Source organism: Pleurodeles waltl, chromosome 8 (assembly GCF_031143425.1).
Source record: "Pleurodeles waltl isolate 20211129_DDA chromosome 8, aPleWal1.hap1.20221129, whole genome shotgun sequence".
NCBI classification, from domain to species: domain Eukaryota; kingdom Metazoa; phylum Chordata; class Amphibia; order Caudata; family Salamandridae; genus Pleurodeles; species Pleurodeles waltl.
This window is the reverse complement of record NC_090447.1, coordinates 1,528,607,206-1,528,631,813: the sequence shown is the minus strand read 5'-3', so window position 1 is coordinate 1,528,631,813 and position 24,608 is coordinate 1,528,607,206. Positions and strand designations below refer to the sequence as shown.

Genomic DNA, 24,608 nt, shown 5'->3' with positions numbered 1-24,608 from the left:
TTCATTACTGTCCACCTGTTACCCCTCTGCCCTTAATCTGTCAGGGCCTCCTAAATGTTTGGGATGAAATTGAACTAACTGAGCCCGATAAACTCTGCATGCAGGTCTTGCTGCATTTTTACACAGCCTACCAAATTCTCAGCCAACCACTATGTAAGCATGTTTGATTTCACTAAATGCTTCTGAAACAGATTGATTGTGCTGGTGTCAAGAACACTTCTGAAAAGTCATACTTGATGGAAACTCCTTCCGCTCTGTTTTGGGAAAGAGATGCTGCTCAAACTGAAAGTTATGTATCTCTGGTTATGACTGAGTCTGAACCAATTAACCCTTTGTCTCCATATCCTGCATAGCATAAGGAGGGACTAGTTCTACTTCAGTCTATTGAAAATCTGGCCTCGTACCATTCATGATGGTATGATGAGTCTTAGATGCCCTGTTTTGTAGCAGATTACTGAGCAGACTGGTAGAGAGCCTTGTATCTCAAATTGTAAAATGACTGGTGGAGTACAGACTACTGCCAGACTTCAAGTTGATTTTGCATGAGAAAAAAACAACATTGAAATACTTGTACACTTCACTGTGTGCATCTGTGGAGCAACAAGGAGGACATGCTTGGTCTCGTACTTTTTGTTAGCATTATTTCCTTCATCCGACTTCTAGAAAAGATATGATTTTTTTGGCCTGCCGACTGATAAAAAGGAAGAGTAACAGGAGACAAAATAAGGGAAAACAACCTTTGTGATTATTCTGTTATTGTTAGACCTTGGTCTCTCACCTTCAGAACATCCATCCACCTGCTCCTGTGTGATCATGTGCTATGCTCCAGCCCTGCATGTTGGATAAAGGAAGAACTAAATGGGTGGGAATAGCTAGTGGGGACTACATGCGGATAGCTACTTGAGTCTGAGGTTCACTAAAATGTTTAAAATTATAATACTTTTGAAAAGCTTTTCATTGTCCTGTCTAAAACTGATTCTGATTCCCAACCATGTGTTAAGGAGGGTAAAAAAGAGCTGAGATCACCATAATCTTCATGTCATCAATATGCAGCACCCACTTGGCACAGAACACTTACAGACTCAAGATTCAGTACCGGGTTACCATAGAAAGTTGAAATAGTTTGCTAACTACAAGAGCAGCTCAAGGCCCGCAAATTGTGCAACCCATGAAACAACCACAGGAGTGTTCAGGCTACTCGGGGAAACTGATCTACTGTCAGGGGCAATGCATTTGTGGAAACAAAGACTTGAAATGTGATCAGTGCTCTTGGTAAAACAGGCACATTCAGTGTACCTAGCACAGGTGTTTCAATCTGACAGCCTTCTCAAGACATGAGAGAAAGCAAACCAAGCAACCACGTAGCCCCCCCAAGTATTCTAGTAAATGAAGTTCTTCACGAAAGACTTCCAAATGCGTCAGATCCAGTGCCCTGTCTCTAAATAGCATGAAAGACAGATTTCTATTGACATTCCAGTGCCAGAAAGCTTTCCTTCATCTGCTTTGTGTCTAAAGCAGGTTCCTGACATTGTTTCTCGAGTCTGTACAGTTACCTTGGAGTTAAGATTATTGTCCAAGCACCTGGACACCCCATCGGGTGATTAACCGCGCTTTATAAATCCTGATTGATTGAATGTGTGCTGCCTTCTATCTCTTACATTGTTTTTCATTGTCTTCTGCTTGTTTGTTCCTGTGTAGGATCTGTCCCATGCAACAATCGAGATGTACACGAGCATTGGACGTATGCGCTCCGCCAGGCTTGTGGGGAAGGACTTGGCAGAATTCTACATGTAAATTGTCCCTCCCTTCCCTGCATTCAGTTCAACTATTTAGTGATTCATTTATTTGTCTTTTGTTATAGACTGTGCCTGGTTGGTGGTGAAGCATAACCATCCATTATATGTTGCCTGCTTGTACCACGGAAGGAGTAAATCACATGTTAAAGTAGGGTAAGAGGGACAGTGGTTAGATTCTTGTTAGCTACAATGGCAGCAGATAAAGGTGGTGGATTGGCCTTGTGAGGGAGAGGTGGCCGTTTGAAAGTGTTGTTTTGTGACATTAGATTATTTTCTAGTCTGGCAGAATATGAAATCTTTTGGCATTATGAAGTATGAAAATTTAACTGAAAAAAACAAATATTTTAAGAGTGTGCATACATATCAACCCTCCACGATCATGAACCCGAGAGGCGATACAAAGAAAAGTTTTCTAAATGATTTAATGAGAAAATATTCATACTCTTCAGTGGTACATTATTTGGTCAGTGTTTTGAGTATATTGGCTAAAATAGTCTTTGTGCTTGCAAGGGCACAATCTTATCCACAATTTGTCAGGTAAAAGTTTCCATGTGTTCCAAGAGAGACAAATTCCGATTAATGAACAAAAATCCATTTAACTGAGGCCCAAAATTCATTAAATTCCCTTTTGGATAAAGGTTACAATCTATACAATCTCTCTCCCTCGTGCATTGAAAGATATTGACATCAGAATCATTTACATAATATACACAGTTTTCACAGTGCATTTAAGAATGACAGAAAACGCCATTATCCACTGCGCTCTGTCTTCCACTCATTGGTGTCAATGAGCACAAAATAGCATGTTAGCATGTTTACTTGCTGCTTATCTAAACCTTTCTCAAGACAAAACAAACATGTACACCCTAGAAATGCATTTGTTATGATTATCCACTCTAGTACTTGCTTCTATACAAACCTATGGTTTTAGAAAGCTGATGTGTGGTCGAGCATATTCTGGAAGTGGTGGGATCTTTTCTGCACTGGTCCGCCTCCTGTTGTGACTGACGGCGTCCTAATATCCAAGTAGGGCATGCTGTCAAAATGGGCAGAGCAATTTGAATTATGTCACTTTACATAAGAAAGATAGCTGCATAATTTCGGATTTCCCATAAAATGAATTACCTTTTGCAGGTTCTACTGATTTTAAGAGAAAAAATACTTCTAGCTCACAGAGCTCCAAAGTTACATATATTGTGGCATGAAAAATGCAAATGTTGCTCTGGATAGCCAGTAGAAGCTACTTAAATTTCATTATGTGGTCAGTGCATTCAAAACAAACACAGTTGTTGGAGTGTCCACATCATATATGTGGTAGTCTAGATTGCATTTCATGAGTTTAAGTAGTGTTGCCCTTCACTGATATATGTTGAAGCAAACTGGCTTGAAAGATTACACTTAGGTTTGTGTTTTCTCAAGAGCAATATGTGGTATGTTTTCCATAAAGCACTACACTCTTGAGAAAGAGTAGAGAAATGTCTAAGGTCAGTAGTCATACAATGACATTCTATGTTTTATGAGTTGACACAACTTATTGATTGTTGGTGAATAATATTTTGGTGGTATCACTGGCATGGACACGGAGTTTGTTCTAAATGGAAGATCTATATTTCATAATATATTCATACTCACTTTGAATCGAAATATAATATCCTTAAAGTTTTAACATGATTTAAAAAAAGTTGCACTAACTGTGCTGTGCTGTTTGCCTGCGCTTGCTTCATACACTGAATCCAAGCGCCACATACAGTCCAGCCAGTTTGGCATTGGGTTTCTCATAAATCGATCACTTCTCGACTTTGAGAGACCCTGGTAATCGGGCATGTGCTGCTTCCTCACTGCCACGTGTGCAAGCAGCAGCCATTTCGAGTGCCCAGAAGGTTGCTAAATAATAGCTTCCCCTTTGTTACACAAGTTGCATATTAGTTAGGTGTCTGCAGTGATTGTAAATTCCATCCGTACAAGCAGGGCAAGATACATCTAATCATTTCTAAGCACCTACTTATTGTAAAACAGTGCAACATCATAGCGTGGTATTAATATAGACAATTCTGTTTTTCTGACAGGAGGAAAAAGGGTCCTCAAAAAGCAGAAGCTTACCTTCAAGGGGCTCTGAAAACATACCTGGCCGAGGGCTGGGCGCTGCCCATCACGCACACGAGAAAGCAGCTCGCCGAATGTCAGAAGCAACTTGGCCAAACTGAAAAGTATCCTCTTTTGAAATATGTTTTCCCATCCCCAAAACCTCTAGTTCAATTGCAAAAATCATCCTCGTCTGTAAAAATGTAATAAAATGAAAGTACTTCCCCACTGGTTGAAATGTAAGATGCTTAAATCCACCCCTTACCCCTGTTTCAAAAGACCCACCCTAATCAAGCCATAAGATTTTGCCTCCCCTTTCACAGTTTCTCCTACTCCCCCTTACCAGACCCTATCTTTCCCTGCATTGTATTATATTGGCATTTAATTAGCGCTTGTTACCCTGGACGAGGCATTGAAGCGCTTTGTAGCGAGTAGGACTCTATTCTGAAACCTAGGGTTAGTGGTTAATTCAATGATTATTGGTTTCAGTCATGTATTCTCAAACTGTTCTGTGTGTAGGCTTCTTTCTTTGTAGTGATATTAGTAGCAACTAAGCACGGTCAGTTAGGAGGACAGTTGTGAATTTATGTAGTGTAAGTGTGGGATGACAGGTTAGATGAATTTAGACTGTAAACACCTATCAGTCATGCAGTGTCTAGTTTAAGCCATAGGCCAGCTTATAGGCGACAGGCTGAGAAATTAGCAATTAACTGGAGATACGTTTAAAAACTGAAGTTGTACTTTTTGAGTGAGAGGAATTAATGTGAGAGTAGGTCATCCACTAGTAGATAGGTAAGGAGAATGGAGTTACAGAAAAAGTCGAAGGTCATTTCTAACTACAAGCAGGGATTGTCTTGTGAAAGGTGGCCTTTCATGAGATCATGCACGTAATAGAAAGAGTAAGTGGAAATTGCATTATATAGCGCTTACTACCCCTAAGTGGGGTGTGAAGTGCTTGCCTGCATAGGTAACAAGTTACTCCGTGTAGGATTGTGGTTGGAAGAGTGTTGTCTTTCTTTTTCTCGTGCATGGCAAGTGTTTCCATGTCATGAGTGATGGCCACCAGGGTGCAGTTGTTGTTTTACTGGATGCAACGTTTACATGTTTGTTGGATGAGGAGTAACTATGCACAATTCATGGTCCTTGGTGTGGTAAGGTACCTTAACCCACTTTCCTATATTCATAACAATACAAGCTAGTAACATAATGGTTAGAGGCAATACTCTGCACCCAGGACGTTAATCCTCCAATCTATTTTCTGATGATTGAAACTTGTAAACTGAGATTACATACTATTCTTTGTAGCAAGCGCATTAACCATCTGAGCTTTCTTTCAGATTTTATACCCTGATATGTCTGGATTTACAGACATTTGCATTAGGTACCTTAACACTCTAAGCTATACTGAAATGCAGACTGTGGTCAGTAAGGCAAGTCAGAACAACTTTAGAATCACATGTTTCCAAGTTGTCGATTCATATTAGGGGCAGAGTCTGTAAAAGAAAAAATATTAAATGTCTATGAAATGGTAATTACCATGCATGCCATAAGTGGTCTGTGATTGACTTAGGTTCTCATCACTCTGCCTACCCATGTTCTGCTTCCCCCGCCCCAGCTCCTAATTTGGGCGTTCCCGACGTATTATTCTTCTTCTTTTTTTTTTAACTTTCCAGCAATACTTGAAAGTGTCAAATATCTATCTTCTGGTTCTCTTCTCTTATAAATCTCTGGTTCGATGGCATATGTTGCTGCAGATACACATGTTTAGCACAGTCCGCTGCCTGGTGTTGGGCTCGGAGTATTACAAGTTGTTTTTCTTCGAAGAAGTCTTTTTTGGTCACAGGACCGAAGGACTCCTCCCTCTTCGGCTCCATTGCGCATGGGCGTCGACTCCATCTTAGATTGTTTTTTTCCGCTGTCGGGTTCGGACGTATTCCTTTTCGCTCCGTGTATCGGTTCGGAAAGTTAGTCAGAATCTCGGAAGAAAGCGTCGGTATTGTTCCGTTCGGTATCGGGATAGTTAGGTACATCGACACCGATCATCGGAAGACTTTGGAGTAGCTTCGATTCCCCCATCGGGGCTTGGTCGGCCCGACCGCGTGCGACATCGAAGCTGATGGAACGGACCCCGTTTCGTTTCTGCCCAAAATGTCACAGTAAGTATCCTTATACAGATCAGCACTTGGTCTGTAACTTGTGCTTGTCCCCCGAGCACAAGGAGGGGATACCTGTGAGGCCTGTCGAGCCTTCCGGTCCAGAAAAACACTCCGGGACCGAAGAGCCAGGCGTCTACAAATGGCGTCCACGCCAACAAAACAACGTTTCGACGACGAAGAGGAAACTTTCTCGGTTCCGGAATCAGAATCCGGAGACTCCGACGTCGAACAACAGCAACAAACAGTGAGTAAGACGTCGAAAATTAAAACCATCGAGAAGACAAAAGCCCAGGGGACGCCACTGCCAACAGGCCATGGCTTGACCCATAAGACCGGCGACCCGTCGAAGGCGCCGAAAAAGGGCACGCCCATAGCGAAGACACCCGACTCCGGTCGAGGGACCGCCATGGAGCAACCTCGGAGCCGAGATAGCGGCTCCGAGAGGCAAAAACAAGATGCCGGCACCGAAAAACCTCGGCACCGAGACACACTGACGAAATCCACAAAAATTCTGTCGGTGCCGAAGCCGAAAAAAGATTCTCTCTCGGCGCCGAAAAGTTCCACACCTTCATCCTACACAGAGGAACAAGGAATAAGTGGCCAAATGCACAGATTTGGACAAGAGCTCCAAAGTGTAGAATCGGACTACACACAAAAGAGACTGTACATCCAGCAAGACACAGGGAAGATATCAACCCTTCCCCCAATAATAAGGAAAAGAAGGATCGGACTTCTTAAGGATGACTCACAACCACAAGCCAAAGTGGTTAAAAAAGTCACGCCTCCGCCCTCTCCACCACAACAGGCATCGCCGGCACAAACACCGCCACAAATGCACTCACCAGCGCAAACTACCATAAGTCAAGATAATCAGGATCAAGACGCTTGGGACCTATATGACACCCCAGTGCCGGACAATGATCCCGATTCATACCCCACAAAGCCGTCACCGCCAGAGGACAGTACCTCATACTCGCAACTGGTGGCTAGGGCTGCAGAATTCCACAATGTCCAACTGCATTCCGATCCTATAGAGGATGATTTTTTATTTAACACCCTCTCGGCTACACATAGCCAATATCAATGTCTCCCAATGCTACCAGGGATGTTACGGCATGCAAAACAAATTTTTGAAGAGCCCGTAAAATCAAGAGCCATCACCCCAAGGGTGGATAAGAAATACAAACCACCACCCACAGACCCAGTGTTTATTACTTCGCAGTTACCACCTGACTCCATAGTAGTAGGGGCAGCTCGCAAGAGAGCAAATTCCCATACATCTGGCGACGCCCCACCTCCGGACAAAGAAAGCAGAAAATTTGATGCGGCAGGAAAAAGAGTGGCATCACAGGCAGCCAACCAGTGGCGCATCGCAAATTCTCAAGCGCTGCTGGCCAGATATGACCGCGCACACTGGGATGAGATGCAACTTCTCGTAGACCATCTTCCCCAGGAATACCAAAAAAGGGCGCAGCAAATAGTTGAAGAGGGACAAACAATCTCAAACAATCAAATCCGCTCTTCACTGGACGCAGCCGATACTGCAGCGAGAACAGTCAACACTGCTGTCACCATAAGGAGACACGCTTGGCTCCGCACTTCAGGCTTCAAACCTGAAATCCAGCAGGCTGTCCTTAATATGCCCTTCAACGAGAAACAACTTTTTGGCCCTGAAGTGGACACAGCCATTGAAAAACTTAAAAAGGACACAGACACGGCCAAAGCCATGGGCGCACTCTACTCCCCGCAGAGCAGAGGCTCTTTTAGAAAAACTCCATTTAGAGGGGGGTTTCGTGGCCAACCCACAGACACCACCAGCCAACAAACAAGAACCACACCATATCAGGGTTCATTCCAAAGGGGAGGTTTCAGGGGATATAGAGGGGGTCAATTCCCAAGGAGTAGGGGAAGATTCCAGACTCCAAAAACACCTCCTCCTAAACAGTGACTTTCAAGTCACACAACCCCTTCACTCAACACCAGTGGGGGGAAGACTAAGCCAATTCTACCAATCTTGGCAGCAGATTACAACAGACAATTGGGTATTAGCAATAATCCAACATGGCTATTGCATAGAATTCCACAAATTCCCACCAAACATCCCTCCAAAAACACGCAAAATGTCACCACAACATTTAGAACTTTTAGGACTAGAAGTACAAGCACTACTGCAAAAGGATGCAATAGAGTTAGTACCAGTACAACAAAAAAACACAGGAGTTTACTCCCTGTACTTTCTAATTCCAAAAAAAGACAAAACATTAAGACCAATATTAGATCTCAGGACACTAAATACCTACATCATATCGGACCACTTTCACATGGTCACACTACAAGACATCATTCCACTGCTCAAACAGCAAGATTACATGACCACATTAGACCTAAAAGATGCGTACTTTCATATACCGATACACCCTTCTCACAGAAAGTACCTAAGGTTCGTATTCAAAGGAATACATTACCAATTCAAGGTGTTGCCATTCGGAATAACAACTGCACCAAGAGTATTCACAAAATGTCTAGCAGTAGTAGCAGCACATATCAGGAGACAACAGATACATGTGTTTCCTTACCTAGACGATTGGCTAATCAAGACCAACACAGTAAAAAAGTGCACAAACGACACCACATATGTCATACAAACCCTTCACAAACTGGGTTTCTCCATCAACTATACAAAGTCACACCTCGAACCGTGTCAGACACAACAATATCTAGGGGCAACCATCAACACATCAAAAGGAATTGCCACTCCAAGTCCACAAAGAGTGCAAGCATTCCACAAGGTAATAAGTGCTATGTTTCCAAACCAAAAGATACAAGCAAAATTTGTGCTAAAACTTCTAGGCATGATGTCATCATGCATAGCCATTGTCCCAAACGCAAGACTACACATGCGACCCTTACAACAGTGCCTAGCATCACAATGGTCACAGGCACAGGGTCAACTTCAAGATCTGGTGTTGGTAGACCGCCAAACATACCTCTCGCTTCTATGGTGGAACAGCAACAATTTAAACAAAGGGCGGACATTTCAGGACCCAGTGCCTCAATACGTTATAACAACAGATGCTTCCATGACAGGGTGGGGAGCACACCTCAATCACCACAACATTCAAGGACAATGGGATGTACACCAAACAAAATTTCATATAAATTACCTAGAACTGTTAGCAGTATTTCTAGCGTTAAAAGCCTTTCAACCCATAATAACACACAAATACATTCTTGTCAAAACAGACAACATGACAACAATGTATTATTTAAACAAACAAGGAGGAACACACTCAACACAATTGTGTCTCCTAACACAAAAAATATGGCAGTGGGCGATTCACAACCACATTCGCCTAATAGCACAATTTATTCCAGGGATCCAAAACCAACTAGCAGACAACCTTTCGCGAGACCACCAACAAGTCCACGAATGGGAAATTCACCCCCAAGTTCTGAACAAATACTTTCAAATTTGGGGAACACCCCAGATAGATTTGTTCGCAACAAAAGAAAACGCAAAATGCCAAAACTTCGCATCCAGGTACCCACACCGCGAATCACAAGGCAATGCTCTATGGATGAGTTGGTCAGGGATATTTGCATACGCTTTTCCCCCTCTCCCTCTCCTTCCATATCTAGTAAACAAATTGAGTCAAAACCAACTCAAACTTATACTGATAGCTCCCACATGGGCAAGACAACCTTGGTATACAACTCTACTAGACCTTTCACTAGTACCGCATGTCAAACTACCCAACAGACCAGATCTGTTAACACAACACAAACAACAGATCAGGCATCCAAACCCAGCATCATTGAATCTAGCAATTTGGCTCCTGAAATCCTAGAATTCGGACACTTAGACCTCACACAAGAATGTATGGAGGTCATAAAACAAGCTAGAAAAGCTTCCACTAGACACTGCTATGCATCTAAGTGGAAAAGATTTGTTTGCTACTGCCATACCAATCAAATCCAACCATTGCATGCCTCTACGAAGGACATAGTGGGATACTTACTACATTTGCAAAAAGCGAATCTCGCTTTTTCATCTATAAAAATACACCTCGCAGCAATATCTGCTTACCTACAAACTACTCATTCATCGTCTCTATTTAGAATACCAGTTATTAAAGCATTCATGGAAGGGCTAAAAAGAATTATACCACCAAGAACACCACCAGTTCCTTCATGGAACCTTAACATCGTCTTAACAAGACTCATGGGTCCACCTTTTGAACCCATGCATTCCTGTGAAATGCAATATCTAACGTGGAAAGTCGCATTTCTCATTGCAATCACATCCCTCAGAAGAGTAAGTGAAATACAGGCATTTACCATACAAGAACCATTTATTCAAATACACAAAAATAAAATAGTTCTAAGAACAAATCCAAAATTTCTACCAAAAGTAATCTCACCATTCCATTTAAATCAAACAGTAGAATTGCCAGTGTTCTTCCCACAACCAGATTCCGTGGCTGAAAGGGCACTACATACATTAGACATCAAAAGAGCACTAATGTACTACATTGACAGAACAAAGCTAATCAGGAAAACAAAACAACTGTTCATAGCTTTTCAAAAACCACACATAGGAAATCCAATCTCTAAACAAGGCATTGCTAGATGGATAGTCAGATGTATTCAAACATGCTATCTTAAAGCCAAGAGAGAATTGCCTATTACACCAAAGGCACACTCAACCAGAAAGAAAGGTGCTACAATGGCCTTTCTAGGAAACATTCCTATGAGCGAAATATGTAAGGCTGCAACCTGGTCTACGCCTCATACATTTACTAAACACTACTGTGTAGACATACTAAATGCACAACAAGCTACAGTGGGCCAAGCTGTACTAAGAAGATTATTCCAAACTACTTCAACTCCTACAGGCTAAACCACCGCTTTTAGGGGAGGTAACTGCTTTATAGTCTATGCTAAACATGTGTATCTGCAGCAACATATGCCATCGAACTGAAAATGTCACTTACCCAGTGTACATCTGTTCGTGGCATTAGTCGCTGCAGATTCACATGTGCCCTCCCGCCTCCCCGGGAAGCCTGTAGCCGTTTAGAAGTAGATCTTAAATCTTAAACATTTGTACATTTGTAAATAATTATTATAAACTTTTTATGTACATACGTATTCACTCCATTGCATGGGCACTATTTATAGCAAACAACTCCATCCTCACCCTCTGCGGAGAAAACAATCTAAGATGGAGTCGACGCCCATGCGCAATGGAGCCGAAGAGGGAGGAGTCCTTCGGTCCCGTGACCAAAAAAGACTTCTTCGAAGAAAAACAACTTGTAATACTCCGAGCCCAACACCAGGCAGCGGACTGTGCTAAACATGTGAATCTGCAGCGACTAATGCCACGAACAGATGTACACTGGGTAAGTGACATTTTCATTTTCCCTCTCAGCTGGTAGGAATTTTATTTTGTACTCTGGCACATGAAATATGTCCACCTAATCTACTTGTGCTAATGTCTCCATTGGATACTTCATTTTTATTTCCATTAACCTGGTGCATTAGTTATCTTCAGACTAGCAGTCTCTTAGCTGGTGATACTCATCTGACAGAGAGTGAACGTGAGCACTTCTGTCGGGAAATCCTCAACTTTGCCAACCAGCATGCTCGTAACCAAGGTAAGTGCAATGTTGATCCCTAGTCCTGAGGCCTCTTTGTGCCAGTGTTCGTGTCGTTCAATTTGCTTTGTACAAATCCCCATTTGTGTTGAATTTATTGCCTAGAGTTTTACACCTTGCACTGTTTACTGCAGAGGTCCAGTTCCAAGGAAGACCCAGATTGCTCAAATTCATAACTTCCCTGCTTCTGCTCCTCTGCCTGTTTGTCTTGTGTTGTTGCAATGCGCTGTAGCAGGCTCCAGTCTTGCCCAGGAGATCTCAGGGTACCAGGAAGAACAAGTAGACTGTAGCCAAACGCCACTTATGGGCTTAGACTCACAACAGACATAGTAGAGGTGGTCCTGGTTTCTTTCATTCATAAGCATTGAGACAGCTCCCTGTGTGAAGGGTCTTCAAAGACATTTTAAATACTGCGATGTTTCAATTTTAAATTACATTTGATAAAACAAATCCTGCTTACCTAACAGGCAACATTTTCTGAATATTTTTTGCCGTGTCTTTAAAACTGACTGGGCTATTCGTTGAATGGCTGTAAACCCTTCTCAAGCAACAGCCACAGTCTTTGTCAAGGTGAACCACCAAAAGTCACTAAATTAACCTGTGCTTAACCCTCTGCCAGCTTGGCACAAAAGCAGTCGGACTTAACTTGAAGGCCATGTGTTAAGTAATCATGCAACACTCAAACGGTAATAAAGTAAACCACAACACAAGAAAAATCCCAAACCAATTTAGAAGAATAGATTGTATCAATAATTAATTTGAGAGCAAACCGCCAAAAATGTAGTCGGTAGAACTGAAGATACTGAATTTTAAATGTGTAGATAAAAGTAGCACAGAAAGGCGCAAAGGCCTCAACTTGAGGGTATCTGGTCATGTTGGACCGAGGCAAAGTCACAAGTCCAGGCTGACCAGGAAGGAGCGCAGGCCCAGCACAGGACCAAGTTTGACTTTCTGACAGTTGAACCCTATGTCCTTGCTGTGAGGTCTGTGTGACGTTGCTTTGCGAGGCTTCGCAGCGCCCAGCGTCTGTTCTGATTTGGAAGTGCGGCGAGGCTTTGCATCACTCTTTGGCAGTTAAAATTGAGTTTTCAGCTGCACAGCGATGCTCTGCAGGGCTTCATACCGCATTTGATAGAACCTTCAGTTGGGGCAGGGTGAGTTCTCTCTTATGCCAGCCAAGGGTCCAGGACTTGGGGAGGCAACTCTTGGGCTCAGGAACTCACCCCAGCAGCAGCCAGCAGTGCTCAGGTGGGCCCAGTTGCGGGTCCAGGGCAGCAGGTCAGCTGTCCAGCTGCAGGGAGGCTTCTGGAGCCTGTTGTGTACCTGTAGCTTAGAACAAGAGGTCAGCCAGCTGATGGTACTCCTGGGCTCAAGGAGTTGTCTTTTTTCTTTCAAGCAGCAGAGAACAAGGCAGGCCTCAAGGAGCTGGGCAGTCCTCTGGTAGCAGCAGGGCAGTCCTCTGAGAAGTGAGGCAGGCCTAAAGCAGTAGGGCAACCCTCTGAAGTACAATCAGTCCTTCTTATGTCTTCCATAGGTGCAGGAGTGCACTAAAGAGTGGGTCTGAGGGCCCAATATTTATACCTGGTACCAGCCTTTGAAGTGGGAGAAATGTCATCTGAACTGCTGCACTCATATACATCTGGTTCTGCACTTTTCTTACTGTCCTGTCTGGGCTCCACGTATATAGAATGAAAAAGGATTTGTGTCCGGTTCTTTGAGTGTCCTGAGGCAGCCCTTTTGAACAGCAGGGAACAGCTCTGTCCCTCCCATCCTGGTAGAATGGCCCATCCTTTCAACTCCTAGTCCCCATTTGTCTCATTGTCTGGGATGGACAGAGAAAGGCCAACTACCACTACTCCCAGTCATGTGACCAGGGACACTGGCTGCAAGCACCTAATGGTTAGTACAGTAACATACCAAATTTCTAAAATTGACATTTTCATAATTGTGCCTTAAAATCCGAGTTTACCAGCAAAGAGGTCTTTAAATTACAATTAATTTGAGTGCAAACGTGACATTCCTAACTCCTCCCAAACAAATTTTATCACTTATTAAATGTAATAAGAAAACCCAATGTTATCCAATGGGCAAGATAGGCCTTACAGTAGTGAAAAATAGATTTAGGAGTCTTTCACAACTAGGACATGTAAAACATGAGAGTACATGTCCAACTTTTTAAATACACTGTACCCCGCCCTGTGGGATATGTAGGGCCTATTTTAGAGATGATTCATATGTACTTAAAAAGGAGGGTTTATTTTCCCAAGTCGAATTTGAAGTTTAAAAACTGCACACTGCAATGGCAGGCCTGTAACATGTTTTAAAGGGCTACTTAAGTGGGCGGTACAATAAGTGCTGCAGGCCCACTAGTAGCATTTAATTTACAGGCCTTGGGAAGATGATGTACCACTTTACTAGGAACACAGAAGTAAATTAAATGGGCCAATTGGATGTAAACCAGTTTTACCATGCTTAAAGGAGAGACCGCAAGCACTTTAACATTGGTTAGCAGTGCACAGTGTCTTAATGCCAACCAAAACAAAAATCTGAAAATAGGAGGGGGATGAAGGTAAAAGGTTTGGGGATGACCCTGCAGAGGAGGCCCAGTCCAAAACTAATAAAGGAACCTTTCTGACAGAAAAACATAACACCATTTCAGAAACAAAAAGAAAAGCATGAAATATTGCAGACAAGGCACTTAAGTGAAGTTTGCAATTTTGTTTGTAAAAGTGCGATGTCTTGTGCAGTCTTTGGGTATTTCATGTTTGCAAAACGCGCTAATGTAGATCACATGCCATACACACTACTGCCATCTGATGTTAGACACTGATGTTTCAAGTTGTTGTTTTATTTTTATTTATGTTTTTTTTTTTTTAAAGACAGTTTCGAGTGACTTATGCTCAAACACGTCCCACCTCCTCCCACCCCACCTTTGATATGCACCCAGACTCAACCTTACATTGGTTTTTTTCCGGAACTGGGTTTAGACATTACCTTTGAGTTCTCTGCTACCGCTGTGCTACCAAAGAAGAAAACGTCATCACTGAGACACCAGGAACCTTGCTTTGAAGATCCTCGGGCCTTGTACAGCCATCAGTGCTTCAGAGGCACATCATACCGAAAAATCCAGATCAGGTCTTACTTGTGTGGATTGAGGTTATGGAGAAAAACACGTAACTGTAAAAACAACTTCCTGCGGTCAGACCGGCTTCGTGTCTGTAACCTCTGCCTCACGAAGGTCCAGAACAAGTCTACTTGCTTGACCTGTAAAGACTTCCATTATAATTAGACCATTTGACACCGAAGCGATGGGCTTTAAGCACATTACAGGATGCAGCACCAAGGCTCCCAAGAGCCACCATCTGTTCTGGGCATAGAAGGCATTTATTCTGATTGCAAAAAGGGGTGGGTGCTCTGGTAGGCCCATGGGAGATGGCATCCCAGATGTGTTTTCTAATCTTCTGTATGTTTCTTCATGAAACATACACACACACCTGACACCAAAGATGTTCCCTCCAGGGATAGACCTTGACCAGCACCTTAACATTGTCCTTGCTCGACTTGTGGAGCCTCCATTTGAACTATTACACTGAAACGCTACTCTGTAGTTCCTTTCCTATATTCTTTCAGGTTTCGTTGTTGCAATCGCTTCTCACCACAGGCTAAGTGAACTGCAAGCTTGAGAGCTGAGAAGTCGTTTATCCAAGTAAACAAATAGACTATATGTCCATTCAGTAGGTAGAGCCCTTACCCCCAGTACCTCTGTTTTGTCAGCATTTAGTTGGAGGCAGTTTCCTTATGTTAAGTATGCCACTTTGTTGAGTCAAGAGTCTAGCTTCAGACTCAGTTGTGTATCATATGCATAGCACATGCTGAATACGTTTAATAAGAGAATGATGTCTGCCAAAGGATCTTCACAGACAATAAAGAACGTGGGGTTTAGTGAGGACCCCAGAAGGACACTGCAGGAACGTTTCTGGAGTAGCCTAAAAGGAGGCAGATAGTCTGGCTAATGAACAAATCCAATCCAGTGCTGTCCTTTTAATCACAACACTTCCCAGCATTGTGCAGTTACATACTGTATCAGAGGCTGTTGACCAGTCGAGTAAGATCAGCGTGCAGCGCCACCTTGATTTAATATAATCCCAAAACCATTAAGAGTAACCGGGTGCAGCCCCTGGTCCATGACAAGGTCAGAATCCTGCTTGATAGGGATTGAGAAGAGTGCTGGACTTCTCAGCAAGTTTACTCGTTTTTGTGCTAATTTGTACAGTATGAAAGAAGACTCATGGGTTGGTGTTTACATGGTGTTGATGTGTTCTGTGTAGACTGGTTTGGAAGGAGAATCATACAAACGTTCTTGCACAGCCTGTGCATTTGAGATCTGATAGTGTATTCTTAGAGTGTGAAAGTTTTATGCCCGCACAATTGGTTAAATGAGAGGTGTAAAGCAAGCCTCTTTAAGGTGAAAACTGGTTAGGCTTGTGTAGGTAATGTCCTCCGTCTCATACTGATATCAGGCTATTTTGTTCTAATACTTGTGAATCTCTCAGATGGTCCTCTGATGAAGAAAGACATTGCTTACTTTGAAACCTTGTCCTTTATTACAGGCATCTTCTGTGAATTGCTAAATTTCTTTCTGTCTCCTTTTTACACTGTGTAGTTGGAATTGAGTAAGTCCTTTCCCAGACCTTCCCATCCTAATACACAGACAGACACTGAACCCGGAGCCTTTTCAGGTCTGTGCTTCCTTAAAGTGCTAGAGTGGAACTTCTCCACCGTTGAAGATGCCGGACTCCACCATTCCCTTTTTCCCCCATTTGTAAGTGACTTAGAGTCACTATTCTTGCCTCGTATTTCAATGTGGATTGAATGTAATCTTAGTGTTGCCTTTACTTGGACATACTTTCTATGCCTCGAAGTATCAAGTCCCAGTAACAAGCCTCACGGTGCAGCCGGTTCCTCATTCTGGGGCCCAGCCTTCACCCGCCACAGTTGCAGAGCTTCTCTGGGAATGGTGAACAACGTCTTTGGTCCCCGTACGGTTTCCAAGAGCAAATATGTTAGGAACAAAGAATGAGAGATTAAAAACATCAGTTACATCACTTGAAATCCGCCCCGAACTGATACTTGTAAACGTCTTCATAGGTATGTTTTTTATTGCGCCAGGATCTTGTGTCGCAAGAAACAAATGGTTTGCATTTTCAGCATTGTTAGTCTTTCCTTTGCAGACAGTTCATATAACCAAAGAGAGAGACAACCCCTAAAGTGCCAAGTATTATTATGATGGGTGTGAAGTACTGTTTTCCTGTAAACATTTAAGTCTATTAGATTTTGTTGTACTGTGATATTTTTCTTTAGAACAGAGCTGGGCCCAAGAACCGCACTACTGCAAATGTGCTTTTAGTAATGTGGGGTGTAGTGGGCATGGGCACTAAGCCATGTGCTGCTCTCACAGTGCTTCCTGCTGCTCTGAAGTGGAGCTGCCTCTGCTGCTTCTGTTGGTAACTTCAGCTGCCCACAAATATTGTTTCTGATCACAAGTTTGCGGGAGGGGCTTAGAGCAGCTGTTAGTAAACCTTGTTGTGAATTAAGGGATAAAAGCACTCGGGGGGGTGGGGGGGGCCATGGCAAGGGTTGCGCTTTCAGTCCCATTCACCCCTCCCCCACCCCTGACCCCCTCGACTCCCCCAGCTTGAAGTGTTTTAACACAAACAACTACACAAGTTAGTTGTAGGCTCTGCCCCTCCACTAGCACATGGGTTTATTACCTAGAATTCTTGAACTCTGGTCTTCTGCAAGCATATTATTGGTGTGAAATAGAGGCAGAGAGTGCCTCAGACTCATCACGTTTTGTTGATCGTTTTGTAAGCTTTTTCCATATTCATTTTAGCCAACTTTGTGTCCTGTAGTGGAAGGGGGTTTGAGAGTTTTTGCACCATTCGTAAATAGAGGCTTCTGTGACACAAAGTCTTGAAGACCCTCTTTATATCCGGACAGCAGTGCAGTGATTGAGTGACTGAAGTGATGCAGATGGTTCTTAAACATTTGTTTTAAAGGTCCACTCCTGGGCTCCCTTCTGGAGGGAGAGCTGCAGAAGGCAGTTTAGTTTCATTGTTATCCGGCGATGAGGCTGATGTTAGGCCTATGTAACTCTCCCTTACTTTTAAAAAGAGAGAGTCGAGCTCTCCTCTTGAAGTGACATCTGCTGCCTGGGGGTGATATTGCTGGCAACGTCAAACATTTTGGGCAACTGGACTGGCTTTAAGTATTGGGGAAACATAAAGACTTAGGTCAGAGAACACTTGGGTGCTAGTTGCTGTACTAGCAAATATTGATCAAGGTTAATACCAAGTTGATGCTGGGAGAGCTAAATGCAACACTTATTGGTCAGATTCAGAAGAACTCCAGGAGGCAGATCAATCAATTATCACCCATCAACAACAACTAACGCAAGATTTGTATCTGTGTGTAAATGCTTCAAACCTGTACTGTACGGAAATGCAGCAAGCTTAGCATGCATTACTGACTGTGGTCCCACTGCATAAACACATATACATTTACAGTACTTAACAGTATGAAGCTGCTTACGGCGCTCACTGAATTGACCCAGTTCTCCCTGATTTCATTCTAAAGCATGAAAGCAAGTTTGGTGATTTATTTTTTTTTTTCTTTTTTTTTTGCGTCAGAATACAAAATACACATAAAAATATTGCCTTTTGAAAAAATGTTCACAACTTTCTCTGAGGCATGCTTTAATAAATGTGGTTGATGCATGTCAATATTTATAAAGAAACTGAGGACAAGTCTGTGTAAAACCATAATTTGCAACATGAAAATAAGTCAAGGACCCCATTCTTAAAGGAAGACACAAAAGGGCACCCACAGATATGGGTCTTTGTATTGGTGTAGATTTAGGAGTTTCACAAATTTGCAAAAGTTTACCAAAGTAGGTCTGGAAACTGTACTTCGAGGAAACCTTTGTTAATTCCATTTTTGAATGGAGAAATATACATGGTCACAGGTTTGCATTATAGCAGGGTCACTTAATCTTTCATCCTTCTGAGGTCGATAAAATGCATACCACTGATTTGGGTAACAAGTGTCAGTGCCAAGAGACTCTAGGATGAGCATGCAGTTTACAAATGTGCATACATATTCTGGTAGGTTAAATTTGCTCATGCCCAAACCTGCTGGGCTATTGCAAATTGACGTTTGTACATCTCCTTGCTTCCCCTATCCTTTAAAAGGTTATACTCCTGCCCTTGTCAGGAGAAAACGTCCTTCAGTTTCTAGTTTGAAAAGAGATTGGAGAGGAGTTGATGAATACCTTGAACAGGCAAATTAGTGGTTATTCATGGACTCGTAGGGCATTTCACCCAGGGGGAAAAACACTTTCCACCTCATTTAGTCCTTGTACATAGATTTATGGAAATATGGGAAAATCAGAGCCTTGCTAGAATCCAAACCCTGATAAAATAGGGGTATAATCAGAGGGGCTAATATCCAAGCCCTCATAACATGGGAACACTGCCTTAATTTGTCACCTCACAGCCTGGCACCAAAACAGACAAGTGGATTTCTTTTTTTCAGGACAGTAGGTTTCTGAAGCATTTTGTCCCTTGGTCAAGCAGATATTTTAAAACAGTCCACACTCCTGTGCCTGCTAGGAGGGAAGCAGTCCACCTCATTACCATTTGTTTGCACTCATGTGTTATCATATCCCCGTAGAAGTGTTGGCTGATAACCAGTATCAAAGAAAAAGGTAAGCAAAAGGAGTGCCCCTGCTCCATTTGAATGATTTATAGTTTTAATATTGTGGCATGTGGCAATCTGCTTCGGTCCCAGGGTGGAATACGTTTTGGTAGTCCGAGAGATTTGTTTCTTCCATGAATTAATAGTTCAGTAATGTACTGCAATTGAGGCGTGTCTGGGTGACTCACCCCTTGTCATCACACTTTATTTGAAACATTTTCTCTGGTGTTCTTTTTCAGATTCCAAAGTCGTCCTTTCCTTGAATTCATTTGCACAGTTAAAGAATTTACATTTTGACCCCCCAAATGCTGTGGTGCATGTTGGTGGGTGGCTTTCACTGGAGTTGACTTTGCAGAGCCAGATGCCCATTGCAGTGCAAGTGGACAGTGTCTGCATCCTGGTTCACTTCAGCATTGAGAAGAACAGCTACCGCAAAACAGCCGAGTGGCTAACAAAGCACAAGACTTCCAATGGCATCATCAGTTTTCCAAGTGAGATGTCCGTCTTCCCCTCTTCCCAGAACAATGTGCCTACGATAGAGCTATACGAGATGTATGAGAAAAGCCCATCTGACAGCTCTCTCAACACAACAGGGATTATCTGCAGGAATGCCCACATGCTGCTGCGACACCAGGAGAGCAACTCCTCCTTGGACCTGCCGTCTGGGGTGTCACTGGAAGAGGGCGCCAACACCTTAAAATGTAGCAATGTGACACTGCATCCTGGAGTCAACGTGTTAACATTTAGGACACAGGTATGGGCAGAGGATGTAAGCTTAATACTGATGAAAAGTGCTGCATTTGCCCGACAAGGGTTCTCTTGCTTGCCCTTCCTGGTGGCAGGACCAGAAATTTTACAATGCATTGGGTAAGGATACATAGAGTGAGCCAGTGCAAAGGTAAGATTACAATAATGATTGAATATAATCAGTTTGTCGAACTCTAGCTATTTGATCTAGTCTTCTAATTGTTAGATGGCTAAATACCAACATTAAGCATGTTGAGAAGATGCCAGCTGCGGATTGTGGATTCTGCCATTATTTGGCAAAATATTTTAGGTACAAATTACTTTAAGTTCAAATGCTAGAAACAGTGATGTCCAAAGATCAAGTGTCTGCCGATAAAAGATTTATTGTTAAGTGCATGTAGTGATACTGTACCCTGTCAAACGAGAATCGGTGCGTCAGGGAACTTTGAGATTTACATGTTATATAGTGCTTCAGAATGTGTGTGGGCAAAGTGTTTGGTTCTGTAGCAGCTGAGATATCCGAATGTGTTAAGATTCTAAGAATTGTGGACTGTGTGCGACAGATACAATTATATTTTCGTTAAAGAATCATAGTACACGGGCTGCTGGCATTTTGGCCTGCGGCTGAAGTACACAAGTGTAGGTGAGAAAGCAATATATTTACCCAAAGCCCCTAAAATTATTTATTCGTGATGGAGTACATGAGAAAATAATGGAGGGAGAAGAAGAATTGAGTATTAATTGCAGTTGAGACTGCAGTGATGGATACCATGGTAAATGTACATTTTTGGTTATGAGTAACTAATCCATGCAAGATCTGGGAGTTGGTCAAACACAATCCATTTAAACAGGGGTTAACATTGGTTGATTGGTGTGTGGGGTTTCGATTATACCTACCAATATAGTGAGTATAAGAAAGTAAGGTTCTAGTATGGCAGTAGAAAAATGACCAAAGATAAATACTTTGCTATTATAATGATTTAATTGTAGGGTCAGTAGATAAAATAGGAAAATTATATTTGATTAAGGTTGAGTATCTTTTTGAGAGACTATTTTCTAGAAGTTCAGTTTGAAGGTCTAACAGGTTAAAGTGGCTATTGGAGAGTAATCTGGGACGTGTCCACGACTAAATTTAGTTTCACAGAAGGGAAAAAATTGAGCCCGTATTATTATAACTTTATGGACAAATGCATCAACTAGTCACATATTTATGTGTGAGAAAAGTGATGGTTACAGGTTCAAATCCAAATGAGTCTGCTCAGCCTCACGCTCTTCAAAGGATGATGATGATTTGAGCATATTATATAATTATATGTTCGATGGCATCTGTTGCTGCAGATACACATGTTGTGCATAGTCTGCCATCTGGTGTTGGGTCGGAGTGTTACAAGTTGTTTTTCTTCGAAGAAGTCTTTCGAGTCACGAGACCGAGGGACTCCTCCTCTTTGCTTCCATTGCGCATGGGCGTCGGCTCCATCTTAGATTGGTTTTTTTCCGCCCTCGGGTTCGGACGTGTTCCTTTTCGCTCCGGGTTTCGGGACGGAAAGATAGTCAAAACTTCGAAAAACTACGTCGGTATTGTTTCGCTCGGGATCGGGATAGTTAGAATCAACACCGAATCGTGAAGAGCTCCGGTAGCCCTTCGGGGTAATTTCGATCCACCGTCGGGGCCTGGTCGGCCCGACCACGTGTAACATCGACACCGATGGAACGGACCCCGTTCCGATTCTGTCCTAAATGCCACAATAAATATCCATATACGGACCAACATTTGGTCTGTAACTTGTGCCTGTCACCCGAGCACAAAGAAGCAACTTGTGAGGCCTGTTGTGCGTTCCGGTCTCGAAAAACGCTCCGTGACCGTCGAGCCAGAAGATTACAGATGGCGTCCACGCCGACAGAACACCGAGAGTTCGAGGAACAAGGAGAAGAGGAGGAAGCCTTCTCCATCCATGAATCGGACTCGGATGAATTCGACGTCGACGAAACTGTGAGTAAGACGTCGAAAAGCACACAGCACAAGAAAACAGACAAGGCCCAGGGGACGCCACTGCCAACTGGCCATGGCTCAACCCATAAAGGTGACCGTCCATCGGCACCGAAAAAGGCCGAACTGGTGCCCAGAACGTCCGACTCGGGTCGAGACACAGGCACGCAACATTCTCGGGACGCAGAGACAGCAGCACCGAGGATGATCGACGCCGAGAAGGCTCGACTCCGAAAAAGAAGAGATTCGCCTCGGAGCCGAAAACAAAAAAAGACACAGTTTCGGTGCCAAAACAACCAGCAACCGAACCCACTACCGGCTCATATTCAGAGGAACAATCATTGTCCTCTCAAATGCATAAACACAGGTTTGAAGAGGAGTTACAGACTACTGATGTAGACCATACACAAAAGAGGATCTTCATCCAGAGTGGAACAGGGAAGATTAGCACTCTTCCACCAATCAGGAGAAAAAGGAGACTAGAGTTCCAAACTGAACAACTAACACCACAAGCAAAGATGGCAAAGAAAGCAACTCCGCCACCCTCTCCTCCACCTGTAACTCAGATATCACCGGCACAAACTCCGTCACATTCACCGGCTCACACCACCATCAGCCAAGATGACCAAGATGCTTGGGACCTATACGACGCCCCAGTGTCAGACAATAGTCCAGAGTCATACCCTACCAAGCCCTCACCACCTGAGGACAGCACAGCGTATGCGCAGGTGGTAGCTAGGGCAGCAGAATTCCACAACGTGTCGTTACACACAGAACCTGTCGAGGATGACTTCCTTTTTAACACCCTCTCCTCCACCCATAGCAACTACCAAAGCCTGCCTATGCTTCCAGGAATGCTAAGGCACGCGAAGCAAATCTTCAAAGACCCTGTCAAGGCCCTCCACGACCTGGGCCCCAAGTTCCTCAACAGCCGCCTGACCTTCCACAAGCCCACCCGCCAGCTCCGCTCCGCCAGCCTCGCTCTCGCCACCGTCCCCCGCATCCGCAGAGCCACCGCCGGAGGAAGATCCTTCTCCTACCTGGCAGCCAAGACATGGAACTCCCTCCCCATCCACCTCCGGACAACGCAAGACCATCTCGCCTTCAGGAAGCAACTCAAGACCTGGCTGTTCGAGCAGTAGCGTTTCCCCCCCCCCCAGCGCCTTGAGACCCTCCGGGTGAGCAGTGCGCTATACAAATGCCTTTGATTGATTGATTGATTGAGTAGAGCGATCACTCCGAGGGTAGAGAAAAAATATAAAGCACCTCCCACAGACCCTGCTTTTATCACCTCTCAACTGCCACCAGACTCAGTCGTGGTAGGAGCAGCTCGCAAAAGAGCCAATTCTCACACATCGGGCGATGCACCACCCCCGGATAAGGAAAACCGGAAATTCGACGCAGCTGGGAAAAGAGTCGCTGTACAAGCTGCAAGCCAGTGGCGCATCGCAAACTCTCAGGCGCTCCTAGCGCGTTATGACAGAGCCCATTGGGACGAGATGCAGCATCTCATCGAGCATCTACCCAAAGAATTTCAAAAGAGGGCAAAACAGGTGGTTGAGGAGGGACAAAACATCTCCAATAACCAAATACGCTCCTCTATGGATGCAGCGGACACAGCTGCAAGGACAATAAACACTGCAGTAACCATCAGAAGGCATGCATGGTTACGCACGTCTGGCTTTAAACCAGAAATACAGCAAGCAGTACTCAATATGCCGTTCAACGAACAACAATTGTTCGGACCAGAGGTTGACACGGCGATTGAGAAGCTGAAAAAGGACACTGACACAGCCAAGGCCATGGACGCGCTCTACTCCCCGCAAAGCAGAGGCACTTTTGGCACCTTCCGTAAAACAACCTTTACAGGGGGGTTTCGGGGTCAGGCCACACAAGCCAGCACCTCACAATCAACACCGTCTACCTACCAGGGACAGTACCAAAGGGGAGGTTTTCGGGGCCAGTACAGAGGGGGACAATTCCCGAGAAACCGGGGAAAATTTCAAAGCCCCAAAACCCCAACAACCAAACAGTGACTTACAAGTCACTCAACCCCTCCACATAACACCAGTGGGGGGAAGACTAAGTCAGTTTTATCAATCGTGGGTGGATATAACAACAGACACTTGGGTCTTAGCAATTATCCAACATGGTTATTGCATAGAATTTCTACAAATCCCTCCAAATATCCCACCAAAAATGTCAAAACAGCATTTAGACCTCCTAGAAATAGAAGTTCAGGCACTACTGCAAAAAGAAGCAATAGAACTGGTACCATGTACAGAAATAAACACAGGAGTCTATTCACTGTACTTTCTAATACCCAAAAAGGACAAAACACTGAGGCCAATCTTAGATCTCAGAATACTAAACACCTACATCAAATCAGACCACTTTCACATGGTCACACTACAGGAGGTGTTACCACTGC

General features: G+C 43.6%; 1 protein-coding gene across 3 annotated transcripts in view; it reads left to right on the top strand.

Moving 5' to 3' along the window:
- TRAPPC10 (trafficking protein particle complex subunit 10) overlaps positions 1-24,608 on the top strand; it is a 407,991-nt gene that overhangs the window by 253,260 nt on the left and 130,123 nt on the right. For all 3 annotated transcript variants that reach the window (XM_069202936.1, XM_069202937.1, XM_069202939.1), the window contains 4 exons: positions 1,699-1,790; positions 3,863-4,003; positions 11,576-11,688; positions 19,683-20,197. In XM_069202936.1, the coding sequence (XP_069059037.1) occupies positions 1,699-1,790; positions 3,863-4,003; positions 11,576-11,688; positions 19,683-20,197 (861 nt within the window). The remainder of the gene's footprint in view (positions 1-1,698; positions 1,791-3,862; positions 4,004-11,575; positions 11,689-19,682; positions 20,198-24,608) is intronic.